At 42.4% G+C, this 20,527-nt stretch overlaps 1 protein-coding gene across 1 annotated transcript in view; it reads right to left on the reverse strand.

Annotated features, from left to right (window-relative positions):
* POLR3B (RNA polymerase III subunit B) overlaps positions 1–20,527 on the reverse strand; it is an 80,510-nt gene that overhangs the window by 4,931 nt on the left and 55,052 nt on the right. Inside the window, exons 24-27 of the mRNA XM_060776921.2 lie at positions 15,111–15,214; positions 13,598–13,764; positions 10,816–10,929; positions 8,638–8,811 (exon numbers count right to left, since the gene is read on the reverse strand). Coding sequence (XP_060632904.1) covers positions 8,638–8,811; positions 10,816–10,929; positions 13,598–13,764; positions 15,111–15,214 — 559 coding nt within the window. The remainder of the gene's footprint in view (positions 1–8,637; positions 8,812–10,815; positions 10,930–13,597; positions 13,765–15,110; positions 15,215–20,527) is intronic.

The following is a 20,527-nucleotide window of genomic DNA, read 5'->3' on the forward strand; positions in this document are numbered from 1 at the left end:
CACTGCTGACGGGGCCACCAAGGCGTCACTACAATGCAATGAGAGTGGTCCCTCTGTAATTTCGCTACCACCTTCAATAGTAACGGAAACGGAGGGAAGGCGTACAGTAGAACGCCCCCCCAATGATGGAGAAACGCATCTCCTAGACCCTCTTGCGTCCTCTGAGGATCCCTGCGCGAGCAGAACCTGACGCACTTCGTGTTCTCTTTGGTTGCAAAGAGATCTATCTCCGGGAATCCCCATAAATGGAAGATTTCTAGCGCCTCTTCCTGATTGAGGGACCAATCGTGGTTCCCCAGTGGATTCCTGCTCAGTGTGTCTGCCAGGGAATTCTCCTCTCCCGGGAGGTGGGAGACTAGAAGATACACCTCCCTCTGGATGCACCACTCCCAAATTTGAAGTGTGAGGCTCAACAGCTGAGGGGAATGAGTCCCTCTCTGCTTGTTCAGATAGTACATGACGGTTGTGTTGTCCGTCAATATCTGAACCACTTGGCCGTGAATTAACCCTTCGAACGACTTTAGCGCTCTTTCTACTGCCTTTAATTCCAGAACGTTTATGTGAAGGCCGGTCTCGCTTGGAGACCACTTGCCATGGGCCACTAGGCCCTGGGAATGGGCACCCCATCCCGTAAGCGATGAATCTGTTGTGATCATCCTGGTGGGATACGGGAGCTGGAAGGGGAGACCGACACATACAAATTGAGGGACAGTCCACCATTCTAAAGAACGACGGACCTCCTGAGGCAGGGTAAATGTGGCTTGGGGCGAATCCCTGAGGGGGTCGAACACTGTGCCAAACCAAGCCTGGAGGGGGCGCATACGGAGGCGTGCAAAAGGTGTCACTGCCGTAGTGGACGCCATATAACCCAATAGGGTCTGGATTTGATGGGCTGATACTACCTGGGCCCGTACAGTATTCAGGACTTGCGCCTGCAAATTGGAGAATCTGTCCGACGGGAGGTAAGCTCTCTGGGATACCGCATCCAGGAAAGCTCCGATGAAGAGAATCCCACGTGCCGGCTGTAACGAGGACTTCTCCGTGTTGACCACCAGGCCCAGCGACTGTAAAAGAGACAACACGAAATGCACATGAGATTGGAGTTGGTCCGCTGACCTTGAAACTATCAACCAATCGTCTATGTATGGGTATACCACGATGCCGCGGGTACGGAGGTGGGCTACCACCACCGCCATGCATTTGGTAAAGACCCTAGGGGCCGTACTGAGGCCAAAAGGGAGGACATTGTAACAGAATGCTCTGTCACCTACTTTGAAGGTAAGGAATCTACGGTGATGGTGCACTATCGACAAATGGAAGTATGCATCCCGTAGATCTATAGTGGCAAACCATGCGTTCTCCGGTAACAAATGCATTATAGATGAAAGAGTCACCATGCGAAATTTCTTTGGTGAAATGAATTTATTTAGCTCTCTCAAGTCCATAATAGCTCTAAAACCTCCACCCTTCTTAGACACAACAAAGTACTTTGAGAAAAAACAGCGTGTAAACAACGAGGGATGAACAGGTGAGATAGCTCCCTTTTCAAGAAGCACCTCAATTTCATTAGTTAACACATTGGAAGGGGGAGTAACCTTGACCAAACCCACTGGTGGGGTGTCCACAAATTCGATGGCATATCCCTGTTGTATTATCGATAGCACCCATTTGTCGGTGGTAATTCGTGCCCAATTAGAATGGAATGCTTGTAGTCTATTTCCGAACACCACAGGGGTGGGTGGATGCGAGGGCAGGGAAGTAACATTGTAACCGGGGTTAACAGAGAGCTCTTGAACTTCCTCCAACGGAGGGCTGGGTTGAGCTATAACAGAATGGGGCTGCGACATGCCGGCATCAAAGCCGCTTCCTTGAGGCCCCTTGATTTCTGGGTTTACCCTGATAGGGTTGATACCTCGACTTAGGCTGGTAATTACTTTTCTTGCCTCCCTGGTACCTAGGGGATGAGGGCCCCCTCCCCCTGAACGACCCAGAGTAAGAATTAGTATAGCTCTTACGATAGGAATTGGGAGCTGGCTGCCATCTGGGTTTATTTTGGTAGGGTTGCCAAGTGAAACCAAACTTGTTGGCCGCTTGGCGGACCTCCTGTTTTTCTTTGATTGTCACGTCTGTCTCCGGGTTGAAGAGGCCCTCCTCGTGGAGAGGAAGCTCTTCTGCGAGGGACTTCCCTTCCTCGGAGAGATTTGCGGCTCTCAACCATGCGTGCCTCCTGATGGAGGTCGCTGTCGCAAATAAGTGTCCCGCCGATTCTGCCAGGTGCTTTGCGAAATCCTTTTGGATTTTCGATAGCAAGAGTGCTTCAGTCTGCAGCGCCTTGGGGAAGCGCTGCTCCTCTGGGGGGAGCTTCTCCAAATGCGGGAGCATCCTATTCCAAAGGAACGTCTGATAGCCACTCATGTATGTTGCATAATGCGCCATACGTGTGACTAAACCTGCCGCCAGGTGTGCCTTTTTTCCCAACATGTCGATCTTTTTCCCCTCCTTATCCGGCGGGGCAGAGAGGGTACTTTTCGGCTTCTTTGATTTCACCACCACCGCGACCACGGTGTTCGGTTTAGGAGGGTTGGAAACCCACTTGGCCGTAGCCAGGTCAATCCTATATAAGGAGTCGACCCTTCTGGGTGTGGCGGGCACTGCGGTTGGAGGTGTATCTAATATTTTAGCAAGTTTTATCAGGTAAGGCAGAACTGGAAGTGACGTGGATGTGGGGACATTTTGTTCATCCGATGGAAACATAAAATCTTCTACATGTTCAGGCGCTCTTGGGGCCGGAATATCCAGCGCCTTAACCATTCTATCGACCATGGATGAAAACTTATTGAAATCGGCCGGCAGAGGAGCAGCGTCTGCTGAGGCCTGAGTAAGTTGTGGGTCCCGAGATTCTGCTGAGGAATCTGAGTCCTCCACTTCGGGAGGATTAATGTCACCCGTGGTTACAGTTGTCTCCTGGGGCATTTGAGGAGTGCGGGGCTCCTCCACATGGGCAGGTAACAGTGCCTCTGTATTAGCATCGCTTACATTTTGAACCAAAGAAACAGATCGTTCAGCACAATTACGTTCTACACATATAGCATTTCGATCAACAGAACTAGCATCAACACAATTGTTCAGTTCAACACAGCTTGTCTGTCCAAGTCCAGTCACGGAGGGACGGGTTGCTGTGGACACCACAGAGGTGGAAGAGGGAAAAACCGTGGTTGAGGTCCCAAAGCCCCTCTGTGGAATTCCTTGTATGGCCTCCATCCTCGGCAGAGGGGCAAAGGAAGATGCAGGATGTTGGGGGTAGAGAAATTGCCCCGCTGGGCCCATCTGCCAAAACCCTGGGTGGGGAAATGGATTAGGCCCATAAGGTCCCCATTGATTGGGGGTGGAGTGGGGGCGCCGAGAGCGGTGCGACCTCCTTGATGCCCTCGATGCCCTCGATGCCGAAGAGGAGGAAGAGGAAGAGGAGGAGGATGATCCCGATGAAGAAGAGGGGGATCTTGGCCTGGATCTCCCTCTAGATGCTCTCCGGTGCCTCTCCCTCCGTGCGCGGCGGCTGCGGCGCGATGGGGAGCGTGAACGCCTCCTTCTTCCCTGGCCCTCTCTCGGCGTCGTCGGCCTCGGGGCAGGAGCAGCTGGTCTGGGGAAGCCCTCGGCTGAGCAGGGAGAGAAACTCCTCCTCTCGGCCGATGTCGGAGCGCGCTCCCCCTCCCTTCCTGTGGGCGGAGCCGCAGGCGGCAGGGGAGTAGCTCCGCCCTCAGCCGAGGCTGGCCTTTCGGTTTCGATTTCGGGAGGCTCCTCGATGATCGGAGCGGAGGCTGCCTGTCCCGGTGTCGGCTGCCTGGAGCGCGCCGCACTCTCCGTCTCCCTCGGGCGCTCCGCTGCCGGTGGGGAAGCGCTCGGCGTCGAGGCAGGCCCCAATCCGGGTCCAGTTGAGCTCCCCGGCGTCGGCGAGGTAAGCGTCGGGGGCAGTTGGGCCTGTATCGGCTCCCCCATGTTTGTCAGCAGGGGGAGCGGTCTTTCCCTTTGCAGGGATGGAGGAGCGACGGGGGTAGCCCTTCCCGCTTTTTTGCTAGAAGGCCCTGGTTGCACACTCTCGGTGCGGCCATCTTGCGGGGCTCTCTTCTTAACTTTCTTCTTCAGGCCAGTCTGCTCAGGCCTGGTTTTAGCAGGCAGGGGAGCCTCCGTGGAGGGTTGAGGCCTGTTGGTAGGCGGCGGGAGCAGGGCCCTTTCATATAAAGCCGCCTTAAGCCGCGATTCTCTGTTTTTCCGCGTTTGCGGAGTAAAGGCAGCGCAGATGCCACAGGGTTGTGACAGGTGCGCCTCTCCCAGACATGTAAGGCACAGGACGTGTCCGTCTGTGTCTGGGAGGATGTTGGGGCAAGTTGAACACTTCTTAAAAGAAGTTGTCGCCATGGCAGAAGGAGAATCCAATATCCGGTCCGATGTGGGGGAAAACAGAGTACCTTGTCCAGTCAAAGTCCAATCCGAGTCAAAATCCGATAGTGCAGTAATGAAGGTTCACCAGTTGATAGCCTATTAACGGCGGAAAAAAGAGGAATGGCGGCTGGCCCCTCCTAGGGGTCTTATATACTCGAGAGAGAGAGGGGAGGGGCCAGGGGGAATACAGTAGTTTTAAGCTTCTAGAAGGTTCCGAAGTTGGCCTGCGCTGGCGCAGGAATACCATGTTGTGCGAATTCACAGTTAACTACGACAGGAAAGTAAACAGTTTCAATTTGTTTCCTCTCAACCAGTCCATTACTTTTAACAGGCAACTGTTTAGGACTTAAATAACTTTGTAGCATTGGAAAAGACATATTTATGGAACCAAACCCCAAAACTCCAGACAACTCTTCCCAGGGGTTTCACGTATATAATAAATTGCATGGGGGACAGAACTGACTGTACAAACAAATGACCAAGGGGTCAAACAGGATCTCCACAACACCAGAATCTGCATCTACCCCTCCAGGAAGGAACAAAGTCACTGTAAAACAGTGCTCCAAGTGTTATCTTAGGAAAGCAGTCCAGAAGGCACAGATAATGACACTAAAAATCCCTGAGAAGTCCAGCAGAACTAACAGAGCCACACTTTCCCTGTCTAGTTCCCAGTATTGGTCAAGGTGACCAAAGCTGTCTTCACTCCAATAGCTAGGCTTGAAACCAGACTGAAATGGATGTACATAATCCCTGTAGCTCGGATGCTATCAGATTCTCCAGAATATCCTAGAGAACATTTCCTGATGGTTAATGTTCCTTTCCTTGTAGGATACGACTCCTAGATCCATCAAAGTCATAATTCACTGTAAACGTACATTAGAACCGCCACCTGGTCTCCATTTTTTAGCCATACATACAGTTGAGAGACATAGACCCTTTCCATCTCCTGTGTTGCTTTCAAAGCCATAAGTTACAACAGGCTTGTTTATACAGTGATTCTTCATTAGACCTGGAATAACTGGCTAAGAATATTTCAGAGGTCTTGTGCTGCTGTAATTGCCTGGTTTCTATTGTGTTGCTTATTAAAGGGCTCCTTGGCTCCCACTATTGACAGAAAGCACATAATCACCTAGTAATAATTGGATAAGATACCCAATTATAAGTTATGCTTCCACACTGGACATTGCAAGACCAGAATTACATCCCTTAAATACCATTTCAGCACTTATATAGCATAGGTCACTGAGTTTAAATAAGTTTTGTGTAAGTTCTACAAACTCAGTTCCAAAATGGCATTCTTTGGACTTTTCTCCCTGTTTAATCAACAATTTTTCCCATAAGAAACAAGCATTGTAGATTTCTGCCTAATTAGAAAAATGACTTTCACCAATCAAAATGCAACAACAAAAATGTTAAAACTGTATCTTTTATTAATAAAAAAAATCAAGTTTTGGTTCATACTGTTGTGAATATTTATATCTACAAGCTTAAAAATATTGTCAACATATGGTTCCAAAAGCAAGGCATTCAGAGGATACTCCTTCTTGCAGATATCCTTCCATGGCTTTATTTCTATTTCTTACAACCTTGATGGCCAGAATAATCACATCACTATAGGTCAGTGGTTCTCAACCTGTAGGTCCCCAGATGTTTTGTCCTTCAATTCCTAGAAATCCTAACAGCTGGTAAACTGGTTGGGGTTTCTGGGAGTTGTAGGCCAAATCACCTGGGGGCCCACTGGTTAATAACTATTGCTATAGGTAGTGGTGGAGCAGTGATTGTGGCAGTGATAGTAAAAGGTTTGAGGATAAAATTACATGGAGGAAAGTAGAGGAAGGTGTCTTTTTAGTTAGGCGATGGTGACAGTTTTCTTTGTATTTCCCCTTGTTGCAATAAAGCACACCACAAACAAGATCCCAGCTTCTCTATGATTACATATATTAATATAATTTTTCTTGGTATAAGACATGAGTTATAAGGGTCGTCGTACAGGATGCCCCCTCATCTCTGACAACAGCTTATTTGCCATCTACAAGCCTTCAAATGGAATTCTACTCTAACACCATTTATGAAGAGATGTTAAAAAAATAGGGAGAGAAAGTAGTAGATAAATGTGGCAAATTTGGACATGATTAATGACCAAAGAGAATTTAGTTCACAATGTTAAGCACGTGTTTAAAAGAAAGAGTTAAAAGAACTAACCCCCCCCCCCCCAAAAACCCCCAAATCCATCTGTTGAGTAGCCAAAGAGGATTCAGCAAGGTAGAGGCATTAAAGAATGTAGGGATTGGAGAGAACCATATTCAGAGTCTATTGCTGAGGGAAAGCCAAGTCCTTAAACTTGAAAGGGATACCATACACCATGCAGCTGTGGACAAGTCTACATAAGGACCACAAAATGCAGTGTTGCCCAAACACGAATCAAGGAACATGAAAGGCACTGCAGACTAACTACCAGTGAAGGCAGCCATAGCAGAGCACTTGATGAACCAACCTGGACACAGGATATTATTTAAGAACACAGAAATGCTGGACCACTCTAACAACCATCATGTCAGACTACACAGAGAAGTCACTGAAATCCACAACAAGCATGTGGACAATTTCAACAGAAAGGAGAAAACCATGAAAATGAACAAAATCTGGCTACCAATATTTTTAAAAAAACTTTAAAATCAGGACAGTAAAATAAAACCCTCAAAAATAGGAGAATTCCAGGTAAGAAACAATCAGGGTCAGCTAATCACCTCCCAACAAAGGATTCCCCCAGGCAGGAAGTAGCCAAGCCTTGAAGCTGCAAGGCTATTCAATGCTAATCAAGGTGATCAATTACAGCATTCACCCTTGCCTCAAACGGACAAGAGTTCTTTTTCCACCCTGGACATTCCACAGATATATAAATCCCAATTGCCTAGTTTCCAACAAACCTCACAACCTCTGAGGATGCCTGCCATAGATGTGGGCGAAATGCCAGGAGAGAATGCTTCTGAAACATGGTAATACAGCCAGGAAAACTAACAGCAACCCATACAATATTCCATTAGCCATTACTGGGCAGTGTTTTACTGCAGAAGCCTTCCACCTCTGGAGTGACAATTTTTATAGAGTTTTTTTCATATCCAGTGGCAAATATGATTCTTTGAATTGAAGGATCATCATTTTTAACCTTAAAGAATTTGAAACTGGATACAATTTTAAGGCGATGCAAGCCAACAGGAGCCACACCTTTGCCCAGTATAAGAAATCCACTTTAAATCCTTTCTGACCCACGTCCTGGGAAAGATGAAAAGATTGAAGAACTCTCTATATTCGTAAAAAGCACTGGGTCTACTTGATTCTGCAAACCTACATTTGGAAAAGAAAAAACAGTTCTCTTCTTCCCCGTCCTCCCCCCATCTCTGTTACATCCTCTTTCTTTACTTTTGCTCTGCAAGACTCCAAGCAACTGAACAAAAGATACAGTTCCATGAAGTTCTTTTGCCAGCCTTTTCAGTGTGGTCTAATTTGGATCTTAGATGAGAAAAGGACATTGACACAGCTGGTCTTCTCTCTTCTGAAAACACTGCGATAAGTCAGCCATTTGTAACATGGGCGATATGCGCAATCACATCTTTGTCTCAGTTCCTCCACTCAGCTGATGCACCCTTTTTGTTTGCCTACGTTTAGACAGTGGGTTTTATTTTTTTTTAAACTAAAGGGAGCTGGAAAATCTCCAGAGAAGTAGATAATCTTCTTCCAAAAACACAGGGGAGAGTCCAGTTGCCTTTTAAATGATTTTTGTCTTGTAAAGACATAATCCAACAGCTCTACAGGCACTACAAAAACTTTACTAAATCCCTGAAGAGAAGGACTTTAAATAATCTTTCAGAATTGCTTTGTAACAAAAACAGACATCACATCAAACCAGGAAGAAATTATTTTTAAAAAGACCAGTAAAGGGATTTGTTTATTCTGGCCCAGCTTTTGAAATATTCTCTCTTTATTATGCAGACCAAAATACAATGACAAATGTGTGGAATTGACAATGCAATGTGCTTTATGTGTATACATACAAATAAAATTATAAATTATACGAGAAAATTATGTATTTGTCAACATAAACCTTCAACTGAGATAAAAGACACGTGCATGCATACATACAACAGATAAGACAATAGGGGAAATACAAGGAAACAACACATGAAGTTGTTTGCTTACCAGCCAGAATAGCCTAGCAATCCACACTGTCCACAAACATCCACTTCAAACGCATCACTTGAAATCATAAGTCTTTCCAACAGAAGCATGCTGGCTCCGTAGCCTATCAGGCAATCTCGTTCCATCTCTCCCAGACGTAAACCTCCATCACGGGATCGGCCTTCGGTGGGTTGCCTTTCAAATGAATAGACAGAGATTCACTCAATGATTTTACTTCATTGTAATGAGAAGTGGAACCACTCATGAAACCACACCAGAGCACTGTAAAGGGGATAAAATCTGGTGTTCCTGCCCCTGCAAGTCTGTGATTTACAAAGGAGTATATCATTGCATCTTAAACTGTGGGGCCCCAACTCAAAATGGCACCCCCTTACTTCAATGTTTGGGTCACAAAAATCTGGCAAGAATAACAGGTTTCTGAACACCACTAATGTGTTAGCAGCAATATGCAGTGTTTACACTGGACTCTGCATAAAATGCTTCAACTGTACTCCACTAACACACACGCTCTGGTTACATCCCATATAGACTACTGCAACACGCTCTACGTGGGGTTGCCTTTGAAGACTGTTCAGAAGCTTCAAATGGTCGAACAGATGGCAGCTAGATTGCTCATCGGAGGGGCATTCAGGGAGCATAAAACCTCTCTGTTACGCCAACTCCACTAGCTTCCAGTTTACTACCGGGCACAATTCAAAGTGCTGCCTTTAGCCTATAAAGTTCTAATTGGTTCCAGCCCAGCTTACCAGTCCAAACGTATCTCTTCCATGAACTATCTAAAAGTTTAAGATTGTCCAAGGAGACCCTGCTCTCGATCCCGCCTTTTTCGCAGGTGCGACTGCCGGGAATGAGAGACAGGGCCTTCTCAGTGCTGGCCCCCTCGGTTGTGGAACACATCAGCCCCCTCCCTCTTGACCTTCTGGCAAAAGTGAAAACATGACTATTTGAACAAACCTTCAGAATCCAATGCAACAGTCAAACACGGTATTAAACGAAAGTGAACACTGGAATGGCTCAGACGACTATTTATGGACAATGAGACTAACAATCATTGATTTTATATATATTAAAGGTTTTATTGAATATATTTTTGTGTTAATTGTATATTCTTAGGCATCAAATTGCTGCCTGGTTGTAAGCCAATTTGGGACACCTTCGGGTTTGAGAAAGGCAGGATAGAAATATTGTAAATAAATAAATAAATAATAAATATTTCTCAGGCAGAAAAGTGGTCACAAGTGGAAACGGTTTAAGAAGCCATGCTCTAGACTACAGTCAGTATAATACATTTTAGACAAGAAAAATCACCCCTAAGCATGCTTGTAGGCCTCCACTTTAGCAGAAGTTAGGGACACAAGACTGCCACAAAAGTGGTAAAACCATAAATTAAAAAAAATTAAAATTTGAGAAAACACTTCTTTAAGTTTTCTAGGGCAACTCTATGGACAACCTCTGCCAAAAGTTTACAATAGAATAGCACTGTAGGATGAAGAGATTTCAAGAAAGAACGTATTAATCAAATGTGCAAAAGTAAAAGTGCAAATGTGGAGAGCCAAATGATCCTCAAGGAGGCCCTGACCGAAGGTGGCATGTGATGCTATAAGGCAGTGGGTTCTCAACCTGTGGGTCCCCAGGTGTTTTGGCTTACAACTCCCAGAAATCCCAGCCAGTTTACCAGCTGTTACGATTTCTGTGAGTTGAAGGCCAAAACATCTGGGGACCCACAGGTTGAAAACCACTGTTGTAAGGAGAGGGAGGCATGATGGGCTTTTAAAAAACATTGAGAAGCTGCATGTTCATTTGCGGCCCTTGCCCTGCAGCCAATGTGGTTGAGACTGAGACTTGGAGAACCCAGGTTTAAGCCCCCCACTGAGTCGTGAAATTCACTAAGTGCTTCGGGGTCCCCATAAAAGAAAGATAGCATATAAAAATAAATGGATGAAAGAAAGAAATAGGTGACTTTGAGCAAGTCCCTGGCTCTCAACTGAATCTTCTTCACAGGGCTTTTCCGAAATGTCACAATGTGGCTCCACACAACAGTTTCATCATACAAACTGATGTCAGAAGAGGAGATGCACTGCAATACTAAGCAGAATTGTTCAGAGGCTTAACAACAAAACCCAATTCACTGCTGCCTTTTCCATGCTGTGTGCATTTCCTTTCCTGCTTAGCACATACCTGGTAAGGACAGCTCTGGGTCCTCGAGCTCTTGCATGCATCTTATCCAACACCATGTGCTTCAGCTTCTGATAATACACAGGTCCAAAATATATGTAGGCTTCTAAAGGCTCCCTGAAAAGAAAGAAAAGCAAAAGTGGTTTATTTTAGAGAGGTCAGCGTATTGTTCCAGTAACTAAATCAACCCAGAATTTTATGACCCAATACCTAGAGAAAGGCAGGATATAGATTCATAGAATTATAGTGTTAGAAGAGACCTTGTGGGCCATCCACAAGGTCTCCACAACTCCTTGTCAAGAAGCAGGAAAACTGCATTCATTACTTAATGGAATAAGTAAAATAAATAATAATAAATATTAATTTACAATAAACTAGAATATTTTTTTAAAAACCTAAGGGAATAAATGTGTCCTCTAATCCCCCCTTCCTCCAATCCAACTTCATATATTGGAAAGTATTACATTTGGGTTGTTGTAGGTTTTTCGGGCTATGTGGCCATGTTCTAGAAGCATTATCTCCTGACATTTTGCCTGCATCTATGGCAAGTATCCTCAGAGGTTGTGAGTATTAAATTTGTTCTAAATTTTCTCAACAATAATTTCTACCAGGGATGTTAATGTTGCCACTAAAGTATAGGGCCATAAGACAGATAGAATAGGAAAAAGGAAGTGAACGAAATGCAGGATAGGTGATTAAAAATCATGAGTAGAATTAGTAAAAATGGCAAAAAGTTCATTTAATCTCTTCCACCATTTGTTTCTTCAGTTTAAAGGGGAAGGTCTTCAAGCCTCCATCTGCCCTTTTCAATCTGTAGTTTGTAACCACAGAACATTCTTTTCTCTCTCTCTTCAACCCAATGAAGTAGTTTGTGCTTTATTGATAAGATTCTGAATAGCTGGAGTATATTGTAACTGATGGGGACAGCATCCCCATTAAAGCATAACTTGGAAACTACCGATCTAATCCTTAAATGCTGAAGAGCTTCAAATGAGCTAATTCTACAGTCAATGAGAATGTTTCCACAAGTCGTTCCCTTAAATCAGTGGTTCCCAACTTTTTTTTTTTTTACAAGGGACTACTTGACCTTAGGGACCTTGAGCTGGACCTTAGGGAAGGCTGAGCGAAGGAAGATCGATGCTTTTGAGCTGTGGTGTTGGAGGAAAGTTCTGAGAGTGCCTTGGACTGCGAGAAGATCCAACCAGTCCATCCTCCAGGAAATAAAACCCGACAGCTCACTGGAGGGAAAGATACTAGAGACAAAGTTGAAGTACTTTGGCCACATCATGAGGAGACAGGAAAGCCTAGAGAAGACAATTATGCTGGGGAAAGTGGAAGGCAAAAGGAAGAGGGGCCGACCAAGGGCAAGATGGATGGATGGCATCCTTGAAGTGACTGGACTGACCTTGAGGGAGCTGGGGGTGGTAACGGCCGACAGGGAGCTCTGGCGTGGGCTGGTCCATGAGGTCACGAAGAGTCGGAGACGACTGAACGAATGAACAACAACAACTTGACCAGGGACCACTTTGAACGGGAACCACTCTGCAACATTTGTACCAAAAGTGTTACAAGTCAGTTCTTGGTCAACTTTAGATTCAGTTTGGTTATTTGGGGTGCTGATTCAGAAAATTACACTGGACAGACCACATCGGCTCTAGTTTCCGATATGGAACATATGCCATCCAGTAATTGTCATCTGCTCACCCACAGAAAACCAATTGCTCTTGTTGCAATGGTGTAGTAATGGTGAGGCCGCAGACCATATTTTTGTTCTTGTGGACTACTGGTGGTCCATGGACCACTGCCTTAAATCCATTCAAGTTTCATAAATTTTGTTATGAAACCTTTGCTGTCTGTTACAATTATCCTCACAAATACTGGCTTACAGAAGCATCCTTGAGATTGAAAACAATTGTAGGTGGAGGTGCAGCAGCTTTAGTTATCCTACTGAACTTATTTATTTATTCCGAGCTTTTATCTGACATTTTGAGTGGCAAACTGATAAAACAATATAAGCAATTTAATTAAGTTGAGATTAAAATCAATAAATGATGTAAACAACATAGGCAAATTAGAGGTTTTTCAAACATGCTGCTGGGCAAAAGGGGAAAATATTCCTCTCCCTGATATATTTCTCCACACAACTTTTCAAATCACAACCATTTCCTTCCTATCCTCAATCAAAGGGGGGGGGGGGAGTATTTGCAAGAGGGAATAATTCACCAGATGGAAGGAGTTAGTGGACCTGTATATGCTGGTGTTGGGAGAGTAGGGAATAGGAAATAAAAAGGTAGGATTAAGATGCATTTTAAAAATGCAGACGTGTTGGGCCATATGGCCTTGTCCTGTTCTTAAGCCATTTCATATTCCTTTGAACTCCACATCTCTGAAGACAGGAAGATCAACACAGCAGGAAGTTAACAGATCAGCCAACTTTGCCAGACTGACTCCATAATCAGCAAAAGCCGCTCACAAAAACTCCCAGTTGACAAGCACCTGCTTCTACTACTATATTTTACATTACTGTATCTAATTTTCTCCCCAAAACACACAGAACTTCTGCCAAACCTCGTTAGAGCACTGATTCTTTAAAATAAAAAAACCTCACTGCAAGAAGCTAGCTCTTTCATTTTGATATGATGCCTTAAGGCAGGTTTCTTACAATCACATATTCCGTTTTACTTTTAATCTGTACAACTTGGATTAATAGTACTATTAGGTATTATAATAAAAAGGAAAACTGCACAAAGACCAGGGAAATGTACACTCCAGGCCAATCACTTACCCAGTAATGCCAGATGTTACATAGTCCTTTCCCAAGTAGTTGTAGCCATAACGGATGAGATCTTCACACACATCCTTAACTTTACTGCCTCCAAATGCTGTTCCGTAGTGAAATCTGCCATCTAGGACACCAGCTTTACCTGCCAGGAGTTCAATTAGTTTCCCTACCTGTGAAGAAGAAAACAGACAGACCTCTTCAAGTCTTTTACTTGTTTGGAATCTGTCATATGTTTATTGTATACACAGAAAGGAAGGGGAAGAACATTATTTTCTCTCTCTATTATATGTACCCCTGTCTTTATCATGTGTGTGTGTGAGAGAGCAAAGCAGGGTGAGCAAAGCACAATCCTACGCTTTATGTGGCACCCAATGATGTTTCTGTGGCCCTAAATATACCAGCAAGCCCCCCTCTCTCCAAGAGAGGGTGAATTACTCGTTTGGGAAAACTACGGATTCAGAAATTTACTTTTAAATAGTTTCCAAGGCACCAACGTCCTGTTTCACATAAAAGGCCACATTTTTTGAGAAAAAGAAGTACATTTCTAGTCACTTCAGTTTTTAGGGGAAAAATGTAGTTTGGGGGATCTTGGGGTGCAAAACCTGATGCCATGGTTCATCCCTGATCTAGAACATGCAGGTAATAACAAATTTTGAAACAGCTGTCCTGATGTAAGCATCACTTTGTGAGCACAAGGCTCAATTTATCATTCAACAACAGGTAGAGGACAGCTAATATAGGGAAAGGCTATGCAACCCAATTCACAGCAAGTTTATCTTTAGTTAAATTGGTATCTTCAAAGTCTTCCACAGTTTTCTGCTCCAAAAACGTTGTGTACTCCATGAGGAACACGTACAATATTGACAATTATGGAAAAAATACTCTCAGCATCCAGTAGCTAGGCTGGTTGAGTGATTCTGGGGTTACAATTCCAGAAAAAGTAACTTTTAAAGCTATGAAACACTGTATATGAGACATAAAGCAGCTATGGGTAATCAGCCCCCACCCTCCAATCCTTCCGATCCAGGCTAAAAACATAGATTTTTTAAACAGGCCTTTGACCTCCAGTAGGCTGTAATGGGCCTATATGTAGTTGACACTCTGGCACTTTAGTTTGTTACTTGCTGGCAGCTAGTTTTTATCTACAGGTGTTCTGTGTTTGAAAATGGAGCAATTTTATGTTATGTTATGTGTGTTGGTAGTGGTTGTTGTTATGATTTTATGTGTTATTGTTTTACACTTATGTACAGTTTTGTGTTATATACTGCACCCTGGAGTGCCTTTGTAAGCTGCCCCGAGTCCCTTTGGTGGAATGCTGGTGGGATATAAATAAAGTTGTTGTTGTTGTCATTATTATTATTATTACCTAACTTCATTTCCACCTTTGAAGAATAAAGCGTAGTGTGGAGCTACCATCATTCAGAGAAAAAGCATCTTTACAAAAATAAAGTTCTAAAATGCTGTAAAGTGCAGTAATATCAAATATGGATAGGATTACATGGATAGTATTACAAACCGTCATGCGTGAGGGGTAGCCATGGGGATTCATAATAATATCTGGACAGATTCCTGAATCACAAAATGGCATGTCTTCCTGAGGAACAATCAATCCACAAACCCCTGGAATAAAGAATATATGTCACACAAGCCATTCATGTTACACATCTAGTAATAAGTATTGTATTAATGAGAAAATTTCTACATTACCCTATCCTACTGAAAATGTTTTCTGGAAAAATACAGCTATCTTGCTATATGTGTATATGGTTCGCAAGACAATTCAAAATACATAATTCTAATTAAAAATAGTTTACCTTTTTAAAATGCTGGTACTTTAGAATGACAGTTTGATATGAGAACAAGTCTTCCTAAGTAACACTCCCCATCAAGCTTTAAACATTCACTCAATTCATCACTCTGAATTGTGTTCAGGGTTCTTTTCGTGTCAGGAGGAACTTGAGAAACTGCAAGTCACTTCTGGCGTGAGAGAATTGGCCGTCTGCAAGGACATTGCCCAGGGGACGGCCGGATGTTTTTGATGTTTCACCATCCTTGTGGGAGGCTTCTCTCATGTCCCCGCATGGGGAGCTGGAGCTGACAGAGGGAGCTCATCCACGCTCTCCCTGGTTTCGAACCTCCGCCCTATCGGTCTTCCTGCCAGCACAAGGGTTTAACCTATTGTGCCACCGGGGGCTCCACCCAGAATGACAAATAATAGCACACTTCCTGTCTTGCTACTTTGCAATTCGAACAGTCAAAGTATTATGCAGAGCAACCATGGATGGGGATTGAAGTCCAACAGACACAGAATCAGGTTGGGGAAGCTGTTTCAGACAATCTGATCCAAATTACATTTTATTTCTAAGGAATCACTTCAAGCAAAATCCTTAAATATCCCATGTCACTTGTTAATAATCCATATTACAAAACATGTATATAGGTCCACATATCATAAATGCAATATGTAGTTATGAAAAGCAATGGACACAATCAATCGACTGCACTTATTATTTTCTAGTATCTTTTCGTTCTCATTTGTTTTGGCAATATATTGTCTGTTAATTCTAGGTAAATTAGAAGAGGGACAATGAAAACACTTAATATACTTTCTAATCTCAAGAACACACAAACATCTGCATATTAAAGTAGGCAACATAGCTCTTTAGTATTATATTCTGAATCACAAAATAAAGGAATAATATAGACAGAAATAAACTGGAGAGAATAGTCTCAGAGCCATAAGGAGAAGCAGGTATTAAATAAAATTGTTATTGAATACTTAATAATAACACCTTTCTAAAAACGGAGTGGATTAAAGAATACACAACAATGATGATACTTTTCTAAAAATGGCTTCGATCAACAGTATCAGTACTTGCTAAGAAGTGAAAACATCCCCATGTCCATGAGATTACTATTAAAAGTAATTCGAAAGGATAGAAGAGGTACAATGAAAGTAGAACACAGGGGAAGGTTCTGTAACCTTGATTTTTCTACCCTGCCTCTATCTTCCCGGAGGGACTCGGGGAGTCTTACATGGGGACGAGCCCGATCAACATAGTTAAATATATAACATTAAAATACATAAACAACAGCATAAAACAGAATAAAACAACAACATTATAACAGAATATCAAAGCAACCGACAACCAATGGACCTGAAATAATAAGAAGTTTCTGGGCATGGATGGGTGGACTGGTGCAAATCAATTGTAAGGATAGGGCTGATGGATAAAGTGCATAAGTCAAATGGCAAAATTAGAGATAGTCAATGTAAAATAGAGCATTATATCTTTGAGTAGAGAACAGTAGGAAAGTGCAAGGATGAAATTTTGGGTCATAGTTGAGGCCAAAACTGTCTGGGGAACTGTTTAGTCAAAAGCATAGCAGAACAATTCATTTTATATTAAAATAGAGATTATACACTCCAAAACACCATCTCAAGTGTGGTGTCAGACCCACAAAAATGATTTTAGTCATTTACTCCCTTAAGGAAAAAAATGCAGTAGACCTAATATGTAACTTTTACATCTAAGATAGTATAATTTATTCTATGCATGAACATGTGTGTGTACAGACACACTCACAAACTCTAGGCCTGCCCAAATTTACACGTTTCTCCCCATTAGGACAGAATTTGTTTGCCCTGGCATGAAAGGGCACCTGTAAGCCAAAAATTAAATCTGCGCTAACTTAAAATTACTTTAGGCGCTGAAGCCCTTTTATATGCCAAGACGGTTCCCATAGCAGACAGGCACTGTGTTGTTTGTTTTGTTTGAAAGTGAATGATAAAAGATCCATGAAATCGACACAGAAAAGCAGAACAGCAGAAAGAGCCGAGGCCTCTCCATCATAGCAGCTTCTCCCCTTTGCTGACTTGGGGAACAATGGGCCCGAGACGTCCAACTGCAGATCTAACACAGCTGTGCATTTCATTAGATGAAGAGCACTACTGACACAAGTAAATAATTAACTTATTCTGGTCCGCTGGCTGTGCTTATGAGACCAGTCATAGCTGACAGATTTTAATACAAGTTAAACACAAAGAGAGCGTAATGAGATTAGACGTTAAAACAAAATATTTAGACAGATTCTGACGAGGAGGAAAGCTATATTACTCTCAACGGGCAATTTTAAAAGCCGGCATTTTAAAAAATAGTGAAAATTCTTAATCCCTGCAAAAAATCTTTGTCTTAATTGTTGTGCAATGAGGTGGGGATTGAAAGATCTGATCTTTACAGTATGAAGAAATACAACTGTACATTTGCAAAAATATTTTCATCCCAAGTGAAATCTCTCTATTAATCAACCTGTATTTCTTTTAAAATTCTAGCCAACACATATAGCTAAACTTAATGGTACTTTAAGACAATTTGTCTTATATTCTAGAGGAAAAACGCAGAAACAATTGACACATTGGACATGTTGTTCCCTGAGCTATGTTTTAATATTCATTCAAAGGAAGGGGAGAAAATCAACACATAATACTAAATGTGCACAACGTCATAGCTGAATATTTCCAAAAAGTGTCAGTTTCAGAGTGTTATTTTTACACTTAAGAATGAGTCCAATTCAAACACACACTACTTATTTTCAAGTAAACATGCCTAAGATTAGGCTTCTAGTATTATTTAAATGTAGATTTCATTTAGTTATTCAAAATCCTAGGCAGTGTAAACACATCTACATCAATTAGGCTGCAATCCTATGTACACATCTAGGCTAGTAAGACCCCCCAAACTTCCCCTAAGAGGAGGGAATCTTTTATGCAAGCCTTAACTAAAATGCATTCCCAAATAACTGTGTTATACTTTGGGGGGAAAAAAACCCATTCATTTCCCAAAGTGAAGATGGATATGGCGAATACATAAATGAGCTGTGTAATTAAACATTGCAATACACCCCACTTCACAAATAACAAATACTTATGCTTAACTGAAATACTCAGCACAAGAGCAGCTACATTATGTTAATATAGCAGTTAATATGTGTACTATATCAAATGGGACTTTTAATTTTTTGGAAAAAGTTGAATGTAGGTATATTACGGTATTTATGTACAACAGCTCACAAAGCCATGTGTTCTCTAAGACACTGATACTCGAAAGTGGAGGCCCATTGACTAGTGCTGCTACCTGAGCACTGGCTGCTCACTCACTAGTAAGATTCCAGGAAACGAAAAAGTATTGCTACCAACAATTGTAGTAATGGGGGTGCGGGGTCAGTCCTCAACTTGAGATAGTTTGAGATGGACTTGTTTTATATTACTGCAAGATCATCCATTAATGCTTTTGATTTTTGAGGAATGCTTCAGTAAATGTCTTTGTAAGGAGCAAAAGGAATTGAGGTTTTCCACAAATTCACCTTTTTACAGATAAAGATGTCACACGCCATAAACTTTTGTAAAATTTGCCCATTCCGCCATATTATGGAGTACTAAGAAAAAAATGCAGCGCACACTTATTTGTTTTATCTGTAAAAAAAACATCAACAAAGCCTAAAACACTATTTTTGATTTGAAGTATTTAATCAAACAGAATGAATATAAATCTGTTAGTTGGACACAGAAATAGTGATGTTTTGTGTTGTACTACGTAGAATGGATTCTATGTGCCCATTAAATGTTATTCTAGATTCACTGTAGCATGATGCTTTTCCTGGGAGGTTCTTATATAGCTAGGGCTGGGCTTTAGCACAGTAGGCTAATCACCAAGCTGCACTAAATCTTGCCAACCAGAAGGCTGATAGTTTGAAGTCAGAGTTGGCGCCTGACCTTAGCTCAGCTTCTGCCAACCTAGCAGTTCGAAAACAAATGTGAGTAGATAAATGGGAACCACATTAAAGTGGGGAGGTATTTTAGGCAGAAAGAGGAGGAAGATTACGAACAAAGAAAAGCTCTTTGGCAAGGAGAAGGAGCGACAGCACCCCCTGTGGCTGAAACCAAGCACAGCCTCCAAAGATGCCGAAAGATGGGAAAAGCCTAGATATATAACACTATCTGTTGTCTGTCTTGACATTGTATAATCGGCATCAAATGTTTGCCGTATATGTATTCTGTGACCCGCCCTGAGTCCTTTTCGCAGTGAGAAGGGCAGAATAGAAATACTGTAAATAAATAAATAAATAAAATTACATTTACTAATCACATGACCCAACTAGTTGAGAATACTAAATTTGTTCCTTGCAATTTATGTAGCAAGGAAAACATTTAAAGAACTTTGTAAGATGCTCACCTAGACTCTGGTTTGAATGAAAACTTGTGTCTGTTCCAGTTTTCAAGACCATTGTCGTAAGAAATATAATAGTGCTTATATACGTATTTCTGCCCCGTCAAGTTTTGTACTTTTGTGATGTGTAAAATCCCACGATTTGTCATTGTAGTTGAATGAGATGCTTTCACTTTCATGACTGTTTAAACCCATATTACTTGGCTATCAAACAAATCTAGCAGTAGGAGCAAAATCATATCCGTAAGATACTTTCCATAATGGTAAAGTTCTTAAGGTTCAGAAAAGATAAATAATCCAACTATGTTTAAAACCCTGATTAAATTCCGTTGTATGCAGACAGGGTGCATGCCAGGCCACAGCTAAAGGATCAGAAGCAACAGCTGCAGTGCACTACCAGCTTCTGCTGGAGAGATTAAACATGGAACCTGCCACTGAGAGCCTTGTTCTACATATTTAGCAAGAGATTAAAACCATGCTTATCCAAATGCTACCAGGTAGGAAGCTTTCATTATAGAGAATATGCCTGGTTTCTTCCAACACAGTTATATCATATGCTTTTATCAGCAATATTTTCTATAGTGCTCCTTTTCAGCAATGCTTTTAATTGTAAAGCCAAACTGGATTAAGAGCTCTGGATAGTCAAAGTTAAACTATATGTTTAACTATATTTATTACTATGGTTGAATAAAGATTCCCCCCCCCC

The sequence above is a fragment of the Anolis sagrei genome, chromosome 5 (assembly GCF_037176765.1).
Source record: "Anolis sagrei isolate rAnoSag1 chromosome 5, rAnoSag1.mat, whole genome shotgun sequence".
Taxonomy (NCBI): domain Eukaryota; kingdom Metazoa; phylum Chordata; class Lepidosauria; order Squamata; family Dactyloidae; genus Anolis; species Anolis sagrei.